Raw genomic sequence first — 17382 nt, forward strand, 5'->3', positions numbered from 1 at the left:
TGATGATTAACTAAGTTCATGTTCTTGTGCTATCACGAGTATTTGTGCTATCACAAGAAAGGAATGCAACTATGTTTCCCGATTGTCCTGATTAGTATGTGTGGCAGAAAACAGGTAAAAGAGTGTTACCACCAGTCCCATATGGAGATCAGAATCCCATTCCTATCACCAATTACAGTAGGTGAACCATTCTGCTCCAAGACCCTCACATGGGCACATCCAATGAGCAAGCAGGAATAAATGTGCTGTTTATAAATCTAAGTTTCAGTAGAACACCAGGATATTTCCAGGACATTGCAAAATCCTCCTGCTGTGTAAATACTCTACCCTTCACCCGCATCGGAAAAAAATAAATAACAGGGACTGTCATGCAACAACCTTCAAGCCCATAGTCATAACAAATAAAACGGAGCAATCATGGGGAAACGCACCGAAGCCACTTGGGAAGCAGCAATTTGTAGTCACCCAACGTAGCTGTGCTGGGATCATCATCTGCTCTGTTGCTTGGCAACAGCAACAGGAAGCTAATCGTGTAGACACTGCAAAGTTAGTGTTGCCATTGCAATGACAACAGTGCTTTAGTACTGAGGCCAGGTACTTAAACGGGTCTTGAACCACCACAGGGGCTTAGTGAAAAAACATAGTCCGTGCATAGCACATGCTTCTGTGAACATCTCAGCCAAGTTTTGCAGTCATGTGTGGTGTATGGATCTCGCAAGCGGAGTGCGAAGTAACCTTTATCTCAAACGGTCCATTTTCAACAGAAGCCTGCTCCTCACTCTTTTCTAGACACTTTGTTTTCTAATATAGCAGCTTCCCATATGCAGTTGCTATTGGCCAATAGCTGACACCAATCAAGAAGGGTGTTTAGATCGGTGCACTTCTTCCTACTGTTACTGTGTCTATTTATGGACTAAGTTTAATAAACAAGTTGAAGTAAGCAAAAATCTGCTTTTGAATTTCGATAATAATTACGTACTTCCGGAAGAAGCCAACTATTGTCTTCTCAAGCTGAGCCGCGGCTGCCCACATTGGAATTAAACTTTGGCCACCCTGCTGATCGGTGTCGGTTCTACTACTACTACTACAGGGTTCTACTAGGACACATAAATACCCAAGAAAGTGGATGGGGAAGCAGCGCCGCGGTAGCTCAATTGGTAGAGCATCGCATGCGAAATGCGAAGATTGTGGGTTCGGTTCTCACCTGCAGCAAGTTGTTTTTTCATCCACTTTAATTTCCGTTAACTTATCGTTTCTTTATTTCATTTATTAAGCGCGAGTAATTTCCCCTATGTTGTCCTTGGTGTCACTGTTTGTTGGCTTCTTATGATATGACTAATAAAAATCGGGCCCCTCGGTTAACCCCCTTTCTTCTCGTTTATTACATAACGAGGGCCTCGAATCCGGCAACATTGATGCTTTCAGGTAGCATATGTGGGTTTATTGACCGGTTGCCTTCACCCAAAAAGATCACGTTCTCGTGACGCCTGCGGCAAGAAGGACGGTCCATGTCCGCCGCCAAGGTCTGTGAGTGGTGGCGCTGGCTAACACTCCCAGGGCTCTACTAGGACACATAAATACCCAAGAAAGTGGATGGGAAAACGGCACCGCGGTAGCTCAATTGGTAGAGCATCGCACGCAAAATGCGAAGGTTGTGGGTTCGGTTCCCACCTGCGGCAAGTTGTTTTTTCATCCACTTTAGTTTCCATTAACTTATCGTTTCTTTATTTCATTTATTAAGCACGAGTAATTTCCCCTATGTTGTCCTTGGTGTCAGTGTTTGTTGGCTTCTTATGATATGACTACTCTATTTCAGTTACTCGCTTGGCAATAGTATTGTTGCTCGCACATCTTCATACAAACACCTTGGCATTATTCTAACACGTAGCCTTTCATGGTCATCCCACATTGAGAAAATAGCAGCTAAAGCATCGCGCACTCCCGGATGTCTGAAACGTAACCTTCGCAGCGCTCCTTCCCTCACCAGAAAGATAGCCTACCAAACATTAGTGCAACCCCAGCTCAAATTCGCAGCTTCTATATGGTCACCTTGTCAGGCATATCTAATCCATCTTCTCGAGTCGATCCAAAACCGCACTGCATGTTTCATTGCCAGAGATTATAGCCCATTTTCGAGCGTAACTAAGATCAAGTTTTCATTGTCGCTTTCATCTTTGGAATCACGCAGGAATATGGCATTACTTTGTCTTCGGCACAAAATCATGCATAATGTATGCCAATCTACTTTACCACTTGTTTGTCCCTCCCGCGCATCTAGACGCCTGCATTATCACCTATTTCCAATGCGTCTTCGATCACACCAATGCATTCAACTTCTCAGCTTTGCCATGTGCGATTGCGCTGTGCAATGGTCTTCCTGACAACATCGCTGACATTAACGAAAAAATCAGTGCAATATTTGGCTAGTACTTAGCTAAAAACAAGTATCTGTTTTAGTTTTGTTGCTCTTAACTTCATTGTTGTGTATTATGTAAGCATTTGTTGTTTGCTTTACTGCATACTGAAAAGCTAACAACTGTTAGTTTACTTTCCTTTCGTTTTATCTTTATTTATTTCGCGTTCTTTGTTTATTATTTTATGCTCGTTCTGTTCATATTTATGCAACAAAAAACATGTTTTTGCTCCACAATTGTTATCTGTACCACCCCCCTCACGCAATACTCCTTCTGGAGCCTATGAGGTATATGAAATGAAATGAAATCTTCCTTAAGGGCTCACATCTCTTGGTGGCACATGTACTTGCGACCATGTTGGATGTCATAAGTGCAAGTAACAGTCACAATGTGGCATAAGGACTAACTCAAAATAACCAAAGGCAATACAATGCAGACACACCTTCTCTTTGAATATGAAGTCTGCGGTGCTCCTGCTCTGTCAATACCTGTAAAGAAAATGCTTTTTTGTTGACTGCTTTTGTTGCACTGGGCAATACTGCTACTATAGAACTTTGTACTTACACCAGATTCAAAAGAATGTCTGAGGTTGCAAGGGAAACTCGTGCCACCTGTCCACAATAACAAAATAGTGAGGAGCCAGAGTGAATATTTCAATGCTAGCGAATTCAAGCTGTATGCCGCATTAAAATCCAGCACACAGCCTTTAGGCATAACAGTTGCAACACAAAAACTTTGACAATAGTGGTAGACAGGCTACACAAAGCCAATTATGCGAACAACAGCAACACCCACCACAGAACATGCACAATCAATTGTAAGCAACCACTGTGAATAACCTTAGCACATCCATTTTGTCACTGTGCTTTACTTGCAGCCCCCCCCCCCTCGATAAGATTATTTCATTTTTCTACATCTTATTTAAGCAAAAGATAATACTTACCATTTTCATCAGACCCATATCGCACATAAATCTTCCCATCACAGAATTCCTGTAAATATAAGAAAATGACATGTTATGTTAAGCTTTATTTAATGCAAATACAATCATGAGTGCAGTTGAATCCCACTAACACATTTCCCATTAATTTTCTCCAGTTGTAACTTGACTGAAGCCACTTAGAGCCCCCACCCCCCTGGCTGAAGCCCAGCATCTTGGAGCTAACAGTACACTTCAGTGCATTTCCCAGCATCACTTTCGTTATACTGTCCCTTGGAAAGTGTATCAGAGGTACTCTACTGTGTGCCATGTGCACGAAGTAAGATAAACAAGTGAGCAGACTGATCTGATTATAGTGTTCCCTTCTTGAAGTTGTGAGGGGGCAGCAGTTTTGAGAATTGTTGTGCAGATGGCGACACTCGAAGATGCTCCATGCCGGCCACTAGATAGGGCACCTTTCTTTCACTGCTGTGCTGCCAAGTGCAGTCACGGCATCCACCCCATCTGCTTCAGCTTCCACTATAAACGCTTGCGCTGTATGTTGCTTGTTGCACATCAGTGTGCATAAATATTTCTCATCTGCTTCGGCTCACGCTGCTGATGCTCATGTGTTGTCGTTTGCTTGACACAATGACCCTTAATATTCTCACTCAACAACTGCTAAATAAATTTCAATGCATTTACGGCACAAGCTGGTTACATTTCAATACCCGAAGACAATGCACATGAAGCTCTCCCCGTCTCCACCCAACAGCTTATTCCCGCTATTAGTAGTAAATGAACCACTGGAGATAGCTCGGCTTTTGCTATATTTTGCACATGTATACAATGCCACAGTGATTGTTTAAGAAACGTATGGATGATTAAAGTCACAGGGAACAACATCTAGAAAAGTAAAGAAACTTGACTACAAATACGATATGACGGAAAACTAAATCTTCATCTACACTTCGTTTAACCGCAATGAGGCCGTTGCTAAGAAGGTAGGAGCAGCTCTTAGAAACATTTGTGCTCCACTCACTGTACAACCAATGGATCGTAGATGGCATGAAGAGAATGTTTCATTTCCGTTGCCATACCCACACCTCTATCAGAAAATGAAACAGTTCAAGAATTTGCTAATCCACCATCGAAAGAACTTAACAACCTAAGTCCATTACATGCACCATGAGAATCACCTTCGAATTCAACAAAAGACAGGAAAACCAACATGCCCCAGCTGAAGACTAAAAATCATGACTGAAACAATACAGCATACATCAACAACTGCTTGAGACAAGTCTCTATTAAATTAAAGGGATTGATTTAAGTCTGCAACATTTATCAAACAACCGACATGTTCTTTTCTTGTGTCTGCTTGTTGGTTGCTGTGCAGCACCCTTTCAGTGGCGCAAGAGCCACTTCTTGAGCTGATTGCTTAATAGCCAATTTTGATGGTATGTGACATGCTGTATTTGTGATAACAGTCTGCACAAGAGGTGGAAGGGAGAAGCTCTAGCAAAGACCCATTGTGGAGAGGTTAAGCGGCAGAGGCAGAGCACAGTGGTATGCTGCACGCATTGAGGGCAAGAGAACCAAGCAAATACATTGTCGAGTGCCCGAGTTCGCTCCCCTGTATGTTTTACTTTGTGGATGTGCGACATCTGCAGCAATAAAAAGCTGTGCACACACTTACCGTGTAGGTCTGGTTGTGGCATGTTTTTCTCACAACTGGTATTGCCAAACCTGAACTGGCACCTGAAGCAACACAAGAGGTTGAAGTTTTGTAATACGAGCCATCGTGCCTTCCATACTGGTCAGCTGATCTACCATATCTATTGCATTTGTCTATTTTAACAGCAAGAGCAAATAGTCTTGGTTTGCAGTGCATATATCCCACCAGTATACAGTTCCCACCTGACTGGTGGAAACCAGCTCAACCAGTTTTTCCCTCACAGTCAGCTGCGAGTTCAACCCTCACATGGCATAGCTATTTGCCAGTTTTTCATATCTCCCTTAATCGGTAAATCATAAGGTGCATTGCAAATGCCATGTTGGACATTCAAACATAGCCGACAACTGAATTGTCACTAGCGAATCCATTGCTAATTTTTAAACTTTCCTAAAATCATCGCGTATTTTGTTGTCATAAAGGCTTCTACGTAATGCTATATTGTTCATATGCTACTAATACGCCTTATGAATAGATAATCTGCAACGACAACAGCATGAAGATTTTCAAAGTATACCAAATATTCTATACGGGCTTTTAATAAATTTCAGTCATGCAACATACTTATTCAGCATGTCACAACTTTATTTTGTTTTCATTAATTTTGCATTCTCGCAAAGCACTTTTTATTTTTACAACAGTCAGAGAAGCGTGTGTGAAGTGCCAGAAGAAATGTAAATTAAGCCTCCAAAATAGCATGACACAGCTTGACTAACGGAGTGTCATCAGCCTTTAAAAAATACTACTAATAAATGTGTTGTTCTGTACTTTTAGTATGCCTCTTGAATGTGTGCGTACGGCTTCAAGGATATTCAAGTAAAAGAATAACAAACGTAAACTGATTTATTTTGAACTCATTCCAACTGCACTGTGGTGAACAAACTAAATTCAATGAGGCTTATTAGCAGGGCGCGCAAGCTTGCCTACTTTAGCGCAATCAAATTTTTAAAGAGGGTTAGTCTCTGTTACGTTTTCTCTTAGCAGGGTGCGTAAGCTTGTCTACTTTTGAGAAATCAAATTTTTATAAAGTGGCGGTTTCGCCTCTCAACATATGTACTGTTGTTGCCTCAAAATATGGCTGGGTTCTGCTACTTCCAGCGGAAAGTTGTCATCCACTTTCACTTTCCTTTATGTTATCATTTCTGCACTTCAATTAAACACAACAAACAATTTCACCAGAACTTTTCTTGGGTTCATATGGTTGACTAACGAAAATCGGGCCCCTTGATTCCTCTTCTCATTCTAGTAGAAGGACGACGTTACCTTGCTGCAAAGGTATGTGGTCAACTTGCTTTCCAGGCTGAGGAGTCTGTTTGAAACAAGCACAAAAATAAGTGTAAGTCGCAAGTAAATGCCAAGTATTGTACGTTCTGTTAGTTCTTACTCGTTGGCAGCATCCAACAAACAGCGTCACGTAACCACCTGAAATATGTTTAAATCATTTTATACAACTGGAACAATAGCAAAGTCGTGACACGGCAGGTGCGGTGCATCAATTGTTTACTATCCCATGCGTGTGAATGTGTGCAATAAGCAATGCAAAAGTTTGGAAATTGCGCCTCTCAAGCAAGCGCCAACGCACGCCCAAAAATCGTGGCGCTGCATTCGGATGGTTCGGACTAATCTAGGTAGGCCTACAGTAGCGATTGCCGCTGGCAAATGCGCCTGCAAATTAAAAAAATTCTACCTTTTGGAAGTCCGTCGGGAAACACCAAGTCAGCAACGAACGGCTGTGTGGCGAGGTCAATGAATACCTTAACTGTCATATTTCTTGTGCGGTATTGTATTACATTTTGTGATATCCAACTACGAGCTCGGCGATGAACGCCACGAGCAGTGTCAGAGGAGAGATGCTGGCAGTTACGAACAAACCCACCAGAGGCGCTAATAGTCTCAACTCAACTTAACCGATGCGCAAAGCTAAACCAGCGCCTCGCTAAACGCACTAAACCACAACCGTTTGACTACATCTAATGTAGCGTTTCCGTGACGTGTGCTTGATATTCACAGTCATATTACAGGTGTAAAAAAAAACCGCAAAACGAAACCGAAACTTTATTCAGCAGTGTCGTCAGTCTCGTCTTTGAGCGCCATCACATAAGCAGACGCCTCAGTAATATCGAAGACACAATTATAATTTTTGTGGTATTAGAAAGACAAATACCCCCGCTTCAGCTCTTATGCGATTAAAAAGTGTTCATTACACACCGCCCGGGCCCGTACCTAAACCCAAGTTATTCTCCGCAATGAAATGTAATGACACAGATAGAATCGACAGCCATTGTTACACCTGACAAAGCTGAAAAAACAGGAATGATCTTTCCTTCAAAGCTGTCACGCACAAGATGCATAGGGAGGCCAAACAAATTCGTAAAGTTCAATGTTCTGGTGTATGCATCGCACAGAGCAGCAGTTATTAGATGTCCATACGTCTGTCCGCGTGCGTTTTCTTTTTCATTCTTTACCTTACAGAACTTTCGGTGGATCTCTCGAATAAAAAAAAAAATGTGTAGCCTATCAATGTAAGCGATAGCCCGAACGAACACACGAACGAACGAGCGAGCAAACGAGCTAGAGATATTTCTTGCACACGCCAACCACTGACCACCAACCAAGAAAGACATCCGAAGGAGCCAAAGAAAGCTAGTAACAATAAAAAACAAGATTTTATATGAACCGCCTTTGTATAAATGTGTTCAACACGAATCAGTGATCTGCCTTTCTCACTAGGGCTATTTGTTTGTTCACTATATAGGGGAAAAAAAAAAAAAAAAGACACACACAGACCTGTCTCAACACACAATGCATAGTTTGCTTAGTAACTCACCCCAGTTCATTGAAAAAACACTTGCTTTATTTTACCCTTATGAATTGTTGTGACCTCATAAAGCTTTTATTAGGATCTTCATTACAATTAGGGCTGGGCATAGATAAGATATTCAAAATTTTTCCTCCATCGGCTTGAAGTGCAGAGTGCTTGCATGGCTTTTGTCTCAAAACACCTACAGGCACTATCTTAGATGAGAAATTATAGTTCCGTTAGTTCTTGTGCAAGTGAAGGAGTGACACCAGGGTACAAAGCGTGCCTTATTTGCCCATTTAATCTCAGTTGATTAATCACGATCAAAGCATTAATAAATTAATCACAAGGTTAATCAATCAGCCATTGAGCGGCGACTAGCCTACGTGAGCCTGACAAGCAATAGGCGCAGCACATTATGGGCGAGAACAAAATGTGACGGGACACACTTACCCGAAAGGCTGGTTTTCAATTATAATGTTGCCCTACATAACTTTAATCAGGGGAGGAGCACATAACAGCTATACAGCAGTTATGAAAGAAGCAGTGATAAATGAAAGCTCTTATAAAAGCAGAGAGAAAAACATAGAGGATGCCATATAGTTTGAGAGCTTTTTTTTTTTATTTCAACAAGGTGACATTGTGTTTTCAGATGGTTCTGCATCAGGCATCTGTGAGTGGTAGTGGATCAGCACAGCATCACCCGCCACATTTATTAAGCACTGTCCCTGTAAGGCAAAATAACATTTGTTTCACACACTACAAATAAAATAAGGGCCAGCAGCAAACAAAACCAATGGACAGCCTTACAAGATAGCAACAGACAAACAACGAAAATTGAAGAAGTTTAATGACATTGACATTCTCTTTCTAAAGCTTATCCAAGAGGGCAGCTGACCTGATTCTTGTGTGGATTGTGCAGCAAGATACACTGAGTCATCTGAAAAGCCACAACAGCATTGCCTCCTAACGACGCCACGTGAGCTCGCACTATTGCCAAGATTTCAGTCATGAAGCCTTGCACGAAGCCATTCAGGCCACCTTCCTGTAAGCAAGAAAAGGAAAAGGGCACTTGCACTGTCACTGGCTGTTCACGGTAACAACAGAAGTCCTCACTCTCACATCAATTATTGTCAATAAATTTGGTGAAATAAATAATATTATATAGTATGCCAACAAGAACTCATGATAAAAAAAGTCAGTGGGCCTCTTCGATTTTCGGAGTTCCAGAAGGTCTCTGGCAGCCAGATGGCAGCTAGGTAGTTCTGGTCCTGATAGGAAGTCATGCGGGCTGGAATCCCAAAACAACCTGAAGCTGCCCGAAGGCTGCAAAGTTGAACGCCAGGGTAGCTGACTGCAGGGTAAACTTAAACACGCTGCCAGCATGGCAGAGGCTAGCGTGAACTTAGCGCATTCAGCCCATTTATATAGTTATGCTTGCTGAAGAGCTAAAGCAGTATTGTCAAGTGATGACATTCGGAGATATGATCACTTTCACAAGATTTCACGTGACATGGTACAGGGTGTGCAATGGGCCAGCCTCACACTTGGCACAGCACAACAAGCGACCGCTGACGCATCTGATACCAAGACACGAAATCACATACAAGTGATTGTACCCCGAAAGTAATTGCTCGAGGATACCTCCTTGAGGCGATCGCGTTGCCTACCAGTGTTGGCAAGTTGACGTTGACTGACCATATTCGACAAGACATGAAAAAACATGATATCAGGTAAGCCTTCTACACATAAATTTTCATGCCGACCTGCTTGGGCATCAATTTCAGAAAGATGCTTTGGCTGATATTTCTCTCCTGCCCCTGTGCTGGAGGAGCTGGGGCTGCAGATGGTACATGAAAATTAATACACGTTGTCTGTGACCAGCAAAAAGCTTCACATGAAAGAAGTGTGAGGAATAATTGAATGTATGTATGGTTACATAGATCGACTGGCCCTTACTAAACCAGGGCTACTAAACTAGGCCGTTAACATCAACAGCCTAGTTAAAACATTGGAAAAAACACTGGCTAGCTGCAATCGCCTTTGCTAACTGCAGCAAAAGAAAATATCGCCGTATATACATGAGATGTTAAAATGAATACCACAAGAGAAATACAAACCCAAAAGGCACCACAACATGTGGGAACAAGCGTCTACAACCTGCACAGAACACGACGCAGATAGAGCATGCATGTGTGTGAGCACGGCAGGCTGTCCACAAAAAGAAGCTTTGCGGGACACACACACATGCACAAAAGGAACAAGAACTTGAAATATTCATCGCCTCTCGTATTGCACTGCCTCACAAGGCAGAATGGTGCACTAGCACATTAAAAGATAACACTCAAAGTAATGAAAACCAAAGTTGACCATAGCCAGTTGGCTAAACAAGGTAGCAGTCCTCAAGTGGCCACTTTGCAATATGTCAAGTCCCCACAAAGATGGCGATGAGAGCTCATTGACTCTTTTTTGTAGTTTGCTAGCCAGAGAGTTGCTAAACTTCCCAAGTCCAAAATCATCCTGGTTCTGGCAGCCCGCAGGTGGCCAGAACTGTCCACCACAGAACCTAACCCGCATTGCGGAACGCGCCACGGGTTGGGCAGAGTAATCCTAGAAAAATGAAGGTGCTCTGGCTGGCTCCGGCAGCCTGCAAGCAGCCATAAGTGGAAAATCGAAGAGGCCTAGTGCTGGGCACATCCTCCACACCATCTTGCTCTTGACAGATGAGAGAGCTCAAGTCCGATTATAGGCCTTGAACAGATGCTTCAGAAATTAATTTACCGATTTCCAATATTTGACACTGAAGATTGCAAAGTTCATGTATCCCCTAAAAGGATTTTTTAATTTAAGCAAACTGGTGACCTGTACAGAAACCAGAAGCCTAGGACAGTTAGAAACATAAAATAATACCCATAAATAATTTAAAAACAGATTTCTGTATGATGCTCATTCATTCTCTCACTTCTGCTTAGCTTAGCTCCTTCTACCGTGCAAGAACTATGACACCTTATGAAGCCGAGTCCTTGCCAACCCCACCTTATTACCGTCACTGCACTATGCTATGCCACTATGCACCTTAGAAATGTGGTAAACACCACTCGTGAAATAACGCACATGGTCTACGGTCAGCTTTTTCATACCACTCCAGTTATGTGACAAAGCCTGGTTCATTGGAGAAACAGTTGCCTTACACTGCCATGTAAATACAGCACACATTCCCCATTAACTGCAGTGCAGTTATTGCATTTGGCCACAAAGCAAGGCAAATTTGCACCTATAATCAGACTTCAATCACAATAATTGTTGCTTGCAAAACACATTCACTGATCTGCTGAAGGACAAGTAACTATTATACCTCTTCTTTCATGACAAAAAGCTACACTGGAATGGTTAACAGAGATGACTGTTCTTTCTCCAATAGCATGTCATGTTTGACAGCTTGAAAATAAAAATGCTGTCTTCAACAACAAACACTTTTTTTTTTTTATTGCACAGAAATGAAAAAGCTATTCAAGAAAGGCTTAGAGAGTAAGCCTACACAGATTATGTAATCTGACTGGATTAGGAGGATTTTTGGATTAAAGCAACTTTGTGGCTGTTATGTTCGAACAAGTACCGCTAAGCTTAGCTAAAAGCTTTAAGAGTCTTTCAAGGTTTTAAATACCTCTAAAAGCCCTTCAACACAGATCGGAGCACCACAAGTCAAGCTGAAGTGACACTTAACCACCAACAAAAGTAGCAAAGCGCGATTCTGAGTATCGCATGAAAGTGGACTTCATGTAAGATGGCTACATACCTCTCGTATGCTTGTACCTTCACGAATGAAAAAGAAGTCTAGGTTTCCCAAATACTTCTCAATCTTTCCTCCTGGCACATGGTCAAGAGATGTCAGGTCAACGCCATGCCTTCCACAGCACAGTTCCTATTAGGGTGAGGTCATAAGTACAACAAGAAAGGAAAATTTAAGAAACCCGAATCAAATCACAGACTGTGATACAGTAGCACAATTTATTTTATCTGTCAAATAAGAGCTTATGGATATGTCTATTTTCGTTCATGACAGGCTACATTATTTAGATTTTAGTAGTGTGGATTCACGAGTCCCTTCATACGTACTCCCCTTCTGTGATAGAAAAGACAAACATACAAGTATAGAAAAATAAGACCAAACTTAACATGAGCACAGGAGCGTAATGAGAGCACACAAATGGAAAGAAAAATGACTTGTGAGAGTCAATTTAGTGTGGTTACCCATTTTCTGGCTATGCAGTGTACAGGTAAAAAAAAAGCTGTTGCATTATTTATCGAAGACATATATTGTTACTTGTACTAAATACAGTCAACGCCCGATTTTTTTAACTTCCTAGGGGCTGCGAGAACGTCCAAAAAATTGGGCAGCCCAAAAACAAAACAACCTTTACTGCCTCCAAGAGCTCAAATCGCTACAGGCACGTCCGAAACAGCACTAAAGGCCTGCCAGTACACTTATTAGGCGTATAGGTGCTCGTACTGTGATAGGATACGGCGGGTGCACGCGTTTGTAATAAAGGGAAACATACCGTGTCTCATGACCATTGCCCCTTCCCACTCTTGGTATGCTTCACCGCAATACTTCGTGTATGCTTCACCGCGTACCAATTCTGTACGGAGGCGAAGCTGACTTGCCAATTGAGCAGGACGCCGCGGACAGCTGCCACTTTATTTTTGCAAATTGATGTCATGAGAAATAAGGCATTCTTAATACGATGCAATTTTGGATCCTCGGCGGTCTTTTTTGAGGCGTCACACACTACATCTATGAAGCAAAGCAGATTAGGCCTAGCAGCATTATCGGCAACAAGCCAAGAGCGGTGGTGGCGGTGGGCTGCTCGCATGACCATTACGAAATCTGTGTTAGCTGGGAGGGCATCATGGGCTACTCCATTGCGGGAAGCTTACTGCTGTACTCAGCAGACAACTTTTCTTGGCTATGAAGCGAAGCCTGCGGAACCAGAATGCACCTCTTGCACCGCTGCCGGAAGTAGTCCCACACTTTTGCTCACAATTTCTTTTGTAAAAAATAAAGAACAATATTTTTAAATTTTCTTACAGCTCCTAATTTGAATCGATATGTAACAATAGCCATACAGCTACTGATATTTTTCGGGCTATTTTTATTTTGCCCTTTTGAGTTTCACACACTTGAGACTGTCGCGTGTTTACACATTCCTCAAAGGCAAAATTGAGCCAAAGTCTTCTGGTGAATGTTCGTCGCTTGCTGTCCCATCTAATATGTAGTCCCATTTGACAGCTCGCCTAAGAAGCCGTTTTCAGTTTTTGTTACCAGCTTCAGTAGCAAAATAAAATAAAAGCACACAAAACAAGCACTTGCAGAGTCTACGTGGAAATCAAGCAATCCCATCTGGAAATTACAACCGTCGGCATGTACAAACGAGTGAGCAAGATGACTGATCCGCGGCAAGATATTACGGCTGCTTCGGTGTTCCAATGCATTCTGTGTTGCTCGCTGTTCAGAACTCTGTACATATAGGATATGTTTAAACATTGATCGGCCTCAGAAATTCACGCCGAGATAATTGTCTCTGCCTTCAGAAGTAAAGGAGTTATGCAAGGGTGGAAAAATCAAGAACGAAACCAAGCTCACCCAGACTACATTACATATGAATACATGCACAGGAACTCAGCCCCAGTAGCTTTCGCTTCATAACCAAGAAAAATTGTTCACAAGTAGCATGTTTGTTCCTTAAGAAAAAGTGCATTTTCGCACTTTTCATAAGTGATCAGAAAAAGTTGGGTGCAGTCCACTGCCGCACACACATGTCGCTGCAGCAAAATACGTTGGACATGGCTCATGTAGACAATATTTATTCAAAATTTTGTTCGTTGTAGCCAATAGTCAGTTTAAACCGGAATTTGTTTCATTAATTGTATAGGCAAATTAAACTTGTAAGAATCGTCTGTTGTATCCGCAGGTATGTTGCATGTGGATCCGTTGTAACAGATGTGGACTGTAAGCATACATCCCTTAACAAAACAAAAAAAAATGTTTGACAGCGTTCCATTACACCCACTCTCAAAAAAGCAAATCAGTTTCTCCATTTTATGAGCTTGAACTGGAAGCATCTTTTTATTCCCTATGATTAAGACTGCATGCCTTAATGTATTCATAACACAACACCCACAAAGAACAAAAATTTTCTTTTTTTTTTCCGGCATCAATTAGTTGTAAGCAGTATGCCACTGAAGATTACCTACCTGGTATCTCAAATTGGAAAGCCTTGGAATTCTGGCGTGCTTTTGACCTATAGAAGTGAAAAATGTTCGACAATGATGCGACACGATGACATGAAGTCTAAATAATATTGTGTGTAATGTATGAGATTGCAGAGCACATTTTCAAATTTCCAACATAAAAGAAAAATTAACATCTTTGTCATAAGCTTAACAGTTGCCAAGGTGTAAATGCACTAGCTGTGACTCCTGGCTTTGGATGAGACAGAGCGGGAACTACAGAGAAAGACTGTGATAAATCAGACAGTTAGCTACCCTGTAAGGAGAAAAGGGGATAGAAAAAAAGACAGGCAAGAGCACAAAGATAGCTAGTGAACATGCTACTTAAAAGGGGTGACTTTTCATTTTTTGCGTGAAGTTAAAGGGCCCCTGAAATGGTTCGGAAAAATTTTGTAGACGCGTAGGGTACAGCTTAAGTAGAACATTCGCACCACAATTTAAGTGAAGCGTTACGTATTAATGGAGCTACAAGCGATTAGAAGTTACCCTCCTCCCTAGCCGTGCTTTTCCTCCTCAACTTGTTCGCCGAGCGAGCGGGGCTAAGCTCCGCCTTCACTGGTTCGGCGTCACGATGCGACGTCACATTGTCCACTTCCGGTTGTTTTGGAGCCCGCCCCCGCCCGCGCGAGACCTCTCCGCTAGCCGCTTGGCCATCGACCCCAAGCGAGAGCTATCGAAGCAGCGTGCGTTGCAAGCATTCTGTCGTAGCGCTGAACGTTTGTATTCCGGTAACCACAGGCAAGCTGGTCATTTCGGCAAATGACTTAAGGCATAAACTCAAGCTGATGAAGGAACTTTAGCGTAGACGTACGTGAGCAGCCTGATTGGTCTGCACGGTCCATACACTTGTTGGCGCAGTGCTTAACCAGCCAAACAAAGCGCTAATATTGCTCTAACCAAGTGTAAAACATTTTAAACAATTATAAAAACAATGTGTTGATGATTACACTCCTGCGAAAAATACACACCAGCAGCAAAGAAGAATACACTTCGTTGCTGCTACTGTGTATGGTTGAGCTTTCTGCCACCAGATGGCTGCACCGTGCAGACCATTCACATTTGCCCTTCTGCTAATCTCATGGCTCATCCCGTTACGGCACAGTTAAGCGGCCAGACTCTGTCCCCTTGCGCTTGCGTTTGACCTAATACCGGACTCGCGAAACGCTATTGCGTTAGTAATCTTCCGGTGTAAAGTGACGGCCACAAACGCGCAAATCCTGGCGCCGATGGGATAGCGGCAGCCCGATGCGCAGCAGCCAGTTCGTTCGTACGCTGCTTTGCAGTGGGACACGATGTCGCAGCTTGACATATTGCCAGTCGCTACGTTTGCAGTCCACAAGGCACCAAAGTCGAATCATAGTGCTTGCGAAAAGACTGAGACCGACTCTGACCGCGGAGCTCTCGTCAAAATGGAGTACGTTGTAACACAAGCAGACGACACTTGCTGTGCGGCGGAAGTGCTTGAGTGTACTGAAAAATTATTCTTGTGCATTCTCTTTATGTTACTTTCTTTTCATAAAAACAAATTAACTAACATCCCAACTATTACAAAGATCATTTGTTTACCATAAAGTTGGAAAATTTATCGATCACGCGGCCTTGTCAGCCAATCGGATAGCTCGCCCCGCTGACGTCGTATGGGTGATTTCGGTCATATGGGTAGGGGCGGCTTAAAATTCCGCCGAGCAGTGTGCTGCGATCGGCAGTGATGTGCATTTTTAAAACCTTATAATAAATTACACGCTTTACGCGGGGCACTTAGACGTGTCAATTAATGATCAGAAAGACCTACTCTAACGACTCAATACGTTTGTACAAAATCGTCAAAAGCGTTTCAGGGTCCCTTTAAGGTCCTGGATCTCGAAACCGGAGGGAAAGCTCTGGCAAGCCTCAGAGTGCCCTAAATAATTCTGCAAACCAGTTTCGGTTTCGTTTCCTAAGAGATGCATCTGTCACGACTTCATGACACAGAAAGTGGTCATGTAAAAGCAGGACATTGTGACGTTTTTTGCACTCACTCCAGCCTGCTAGATAACCTGCTATGCTGCTGCATCAGGCCATGCAATGAGTAGCAGCATAGCAGACCATCGAGCGAGACTGAGCAAGTACCAGAACGTCACAATGGTCGGCTCTTACGTGACCATTTTTTGTGTCAAACCATCACGACATGTGCATCTCCTAGGAAACGAAGTTGAAACTGGTTTGTATAATTATTTAGGGCTCTCTGAGGTTTTCCAAAGCTTTTCCTTGGGTTTCGAGGTCCGGGTCCTTCATTTAATGCAAAAAATGAAAAGTAGGAAATGTCATGTCAATACTACATTAATAAGCATGCGACCTGGATGACAGTTAAACTAGGAATCTATCTACCATTCTCCATGATGTCCCACTCTACTTCTCCACTTGTCCACTTCTCTACTCTTGTGTCCTGTCTGCGCGCCTCACCTCTTTTTTGCATACTGTATTACTTCTGAGCCAAATCACAACTGTTGCACTTCCTATCCCGAGTTCCTAAACTAGTTCTGTGGTTCCTACTAATTGGAACGACAGTTCACAATGGCATGAAAATGACCTTGGCTAGTCTGAAAATGAAAAGAAAATATTGCAATACTCACTAAGAGATGGCATCTGGTCTGTGTGCTTCTCCTCATCCATTCTAAATATGAGTTCCTGCTCTGCTTCCATGGAGACTGCATGCATAGAGAAAACTCCTCCTAGTCAGCTACTACCATTACGTGCATGAGGCAAAGTCTGTATGCTAATAAAAAGAGTTATGTCAAACCCACATCACATAGGCATAGTTAATAGCACCGGAGCCCAAGGCTTTAAGTTACATAGTAGCAGTAGTAGTAATAAACTTTATTAATAGAAATAGCAGACACTATCTTCGTCCTAAGCTGCCGGCATCCTCAGTTCAGGATGCCATGGGCCTAGCTGTCCACCGCATGCTGTCCACCAGGATAGCACCAATACTTTAGGAGCCAATATTTATTGCCAATATCTTTGCCAATACAGTTGAGGCATGCAGAAAGCTGTGAATCTCATTCCGTCTACCTTTTCCTTGTCACACATAGCATACCAGCACTTCAAGCAATAGACTCTAGTGCTTCATAGAGCATGTACTAAGTGGCAAGTCTCATCGCATCGGTTATTTCACGGTAGCGTATTACAGTGTTACAATGCTTGTAACTCCGGACTAATACTCTACGAAGCACACACAAAGTGGCGT

General features: G+C 42.6%; 2 protein-coding genes and 1 non-coding gene across 5 annotated transcripts in view; 1 reads left to right on the plus strand and 2 right to left on the minus strand.

Moving 5' to 3' along the window:
* Nucleotides 1-6927, minus strand: part of LOC142578896 (uncharacterized) — a 42332-nt gene extending 35405 nt beyond the window's left edge. For both annotated transcript variants that reach the window (XM_075688570.1, XM_075688569.1), the window contains exons 1-7: nt 6753-6927; nt 6450-6487; nt 6329-6374; nt 5030-5091; nt 3358-3406; nt 2979-3025; nt 2857-2902 (exon numbers count right to left, since the gene is read on the minus strand). In XM_075688570.1, the coding sequence (XP_075544685.1) occupies nt 2857-2902; nt 2979-3025; nt 3358-3406; nt 5030-5091; nt 6329-6374; nt 6450-6487; nt 6753-6831 (367 nt within the window). In that variant the 5' untranslated portion in view covers nt 6832-6927. The remainder of the gene's footprint in view (nt 1-2856; nt 2903-2978; nt 3026-3357; nt 3407-5029; nt 5092-6328; nt 6375-6449; nt 6488-6752) is intronic.
* On the plus strand, nt 1607-1679 carry TRNAL-CAA (transfer RNA leucine (anticodon CAA)). The gene has a single exon. It is a non-coding gene; the product is annotated as a tRNA-Leu (tRNA).
* A 1538-nt stretch (nt 6928-8465) lies between the features above and the next one.
* The window catches only part of LOC142578898 (C2 domain-containing protein 5), a 67547-nt gene continuing 58630 nt past the window's right edge, over nt 8466-17382 (minus strand). For both annotated transcript variants that reach the window (XM_075688573.1, XM_075688572.1), the window contains 5 exons: nt 16769-16843; nt 14121-14167; nt 11662-11787; nt 8764-8910; nt 8466-8593 (listed from right to left, as the gene is read on the minus strand). In XM_075688573.1, coding sequence (XP_075544688.1) covers nt 8492-8593; nt 8764-8910; nt 11662-11787; nt 14121-14167; nt 16769-16843 — 497 coding nt within the window. In that variant the 3' untranslated portion in view covers nt 8466-8491. The remainder of the gene's footprint in view (nt 8594-8763; nt 8911-11661; nt 11788-14120; nt 14168-16768; nt 16844-17382) is intronic.

Source organism: Dermacentor variabilis, chromosome 4 (genome assembly GCF_050947875.1).
Source record: "Dermacentor variabilis isolate Ectoservices chromosome 4, ASM5094787v1, whole genome shotgun sequence".
NCBI lineage: Eukaryota > Metazoa > Arthropoda > Arachnida > Ixodida > Ixodidae > Dermacentor > Dermacentor variabilis.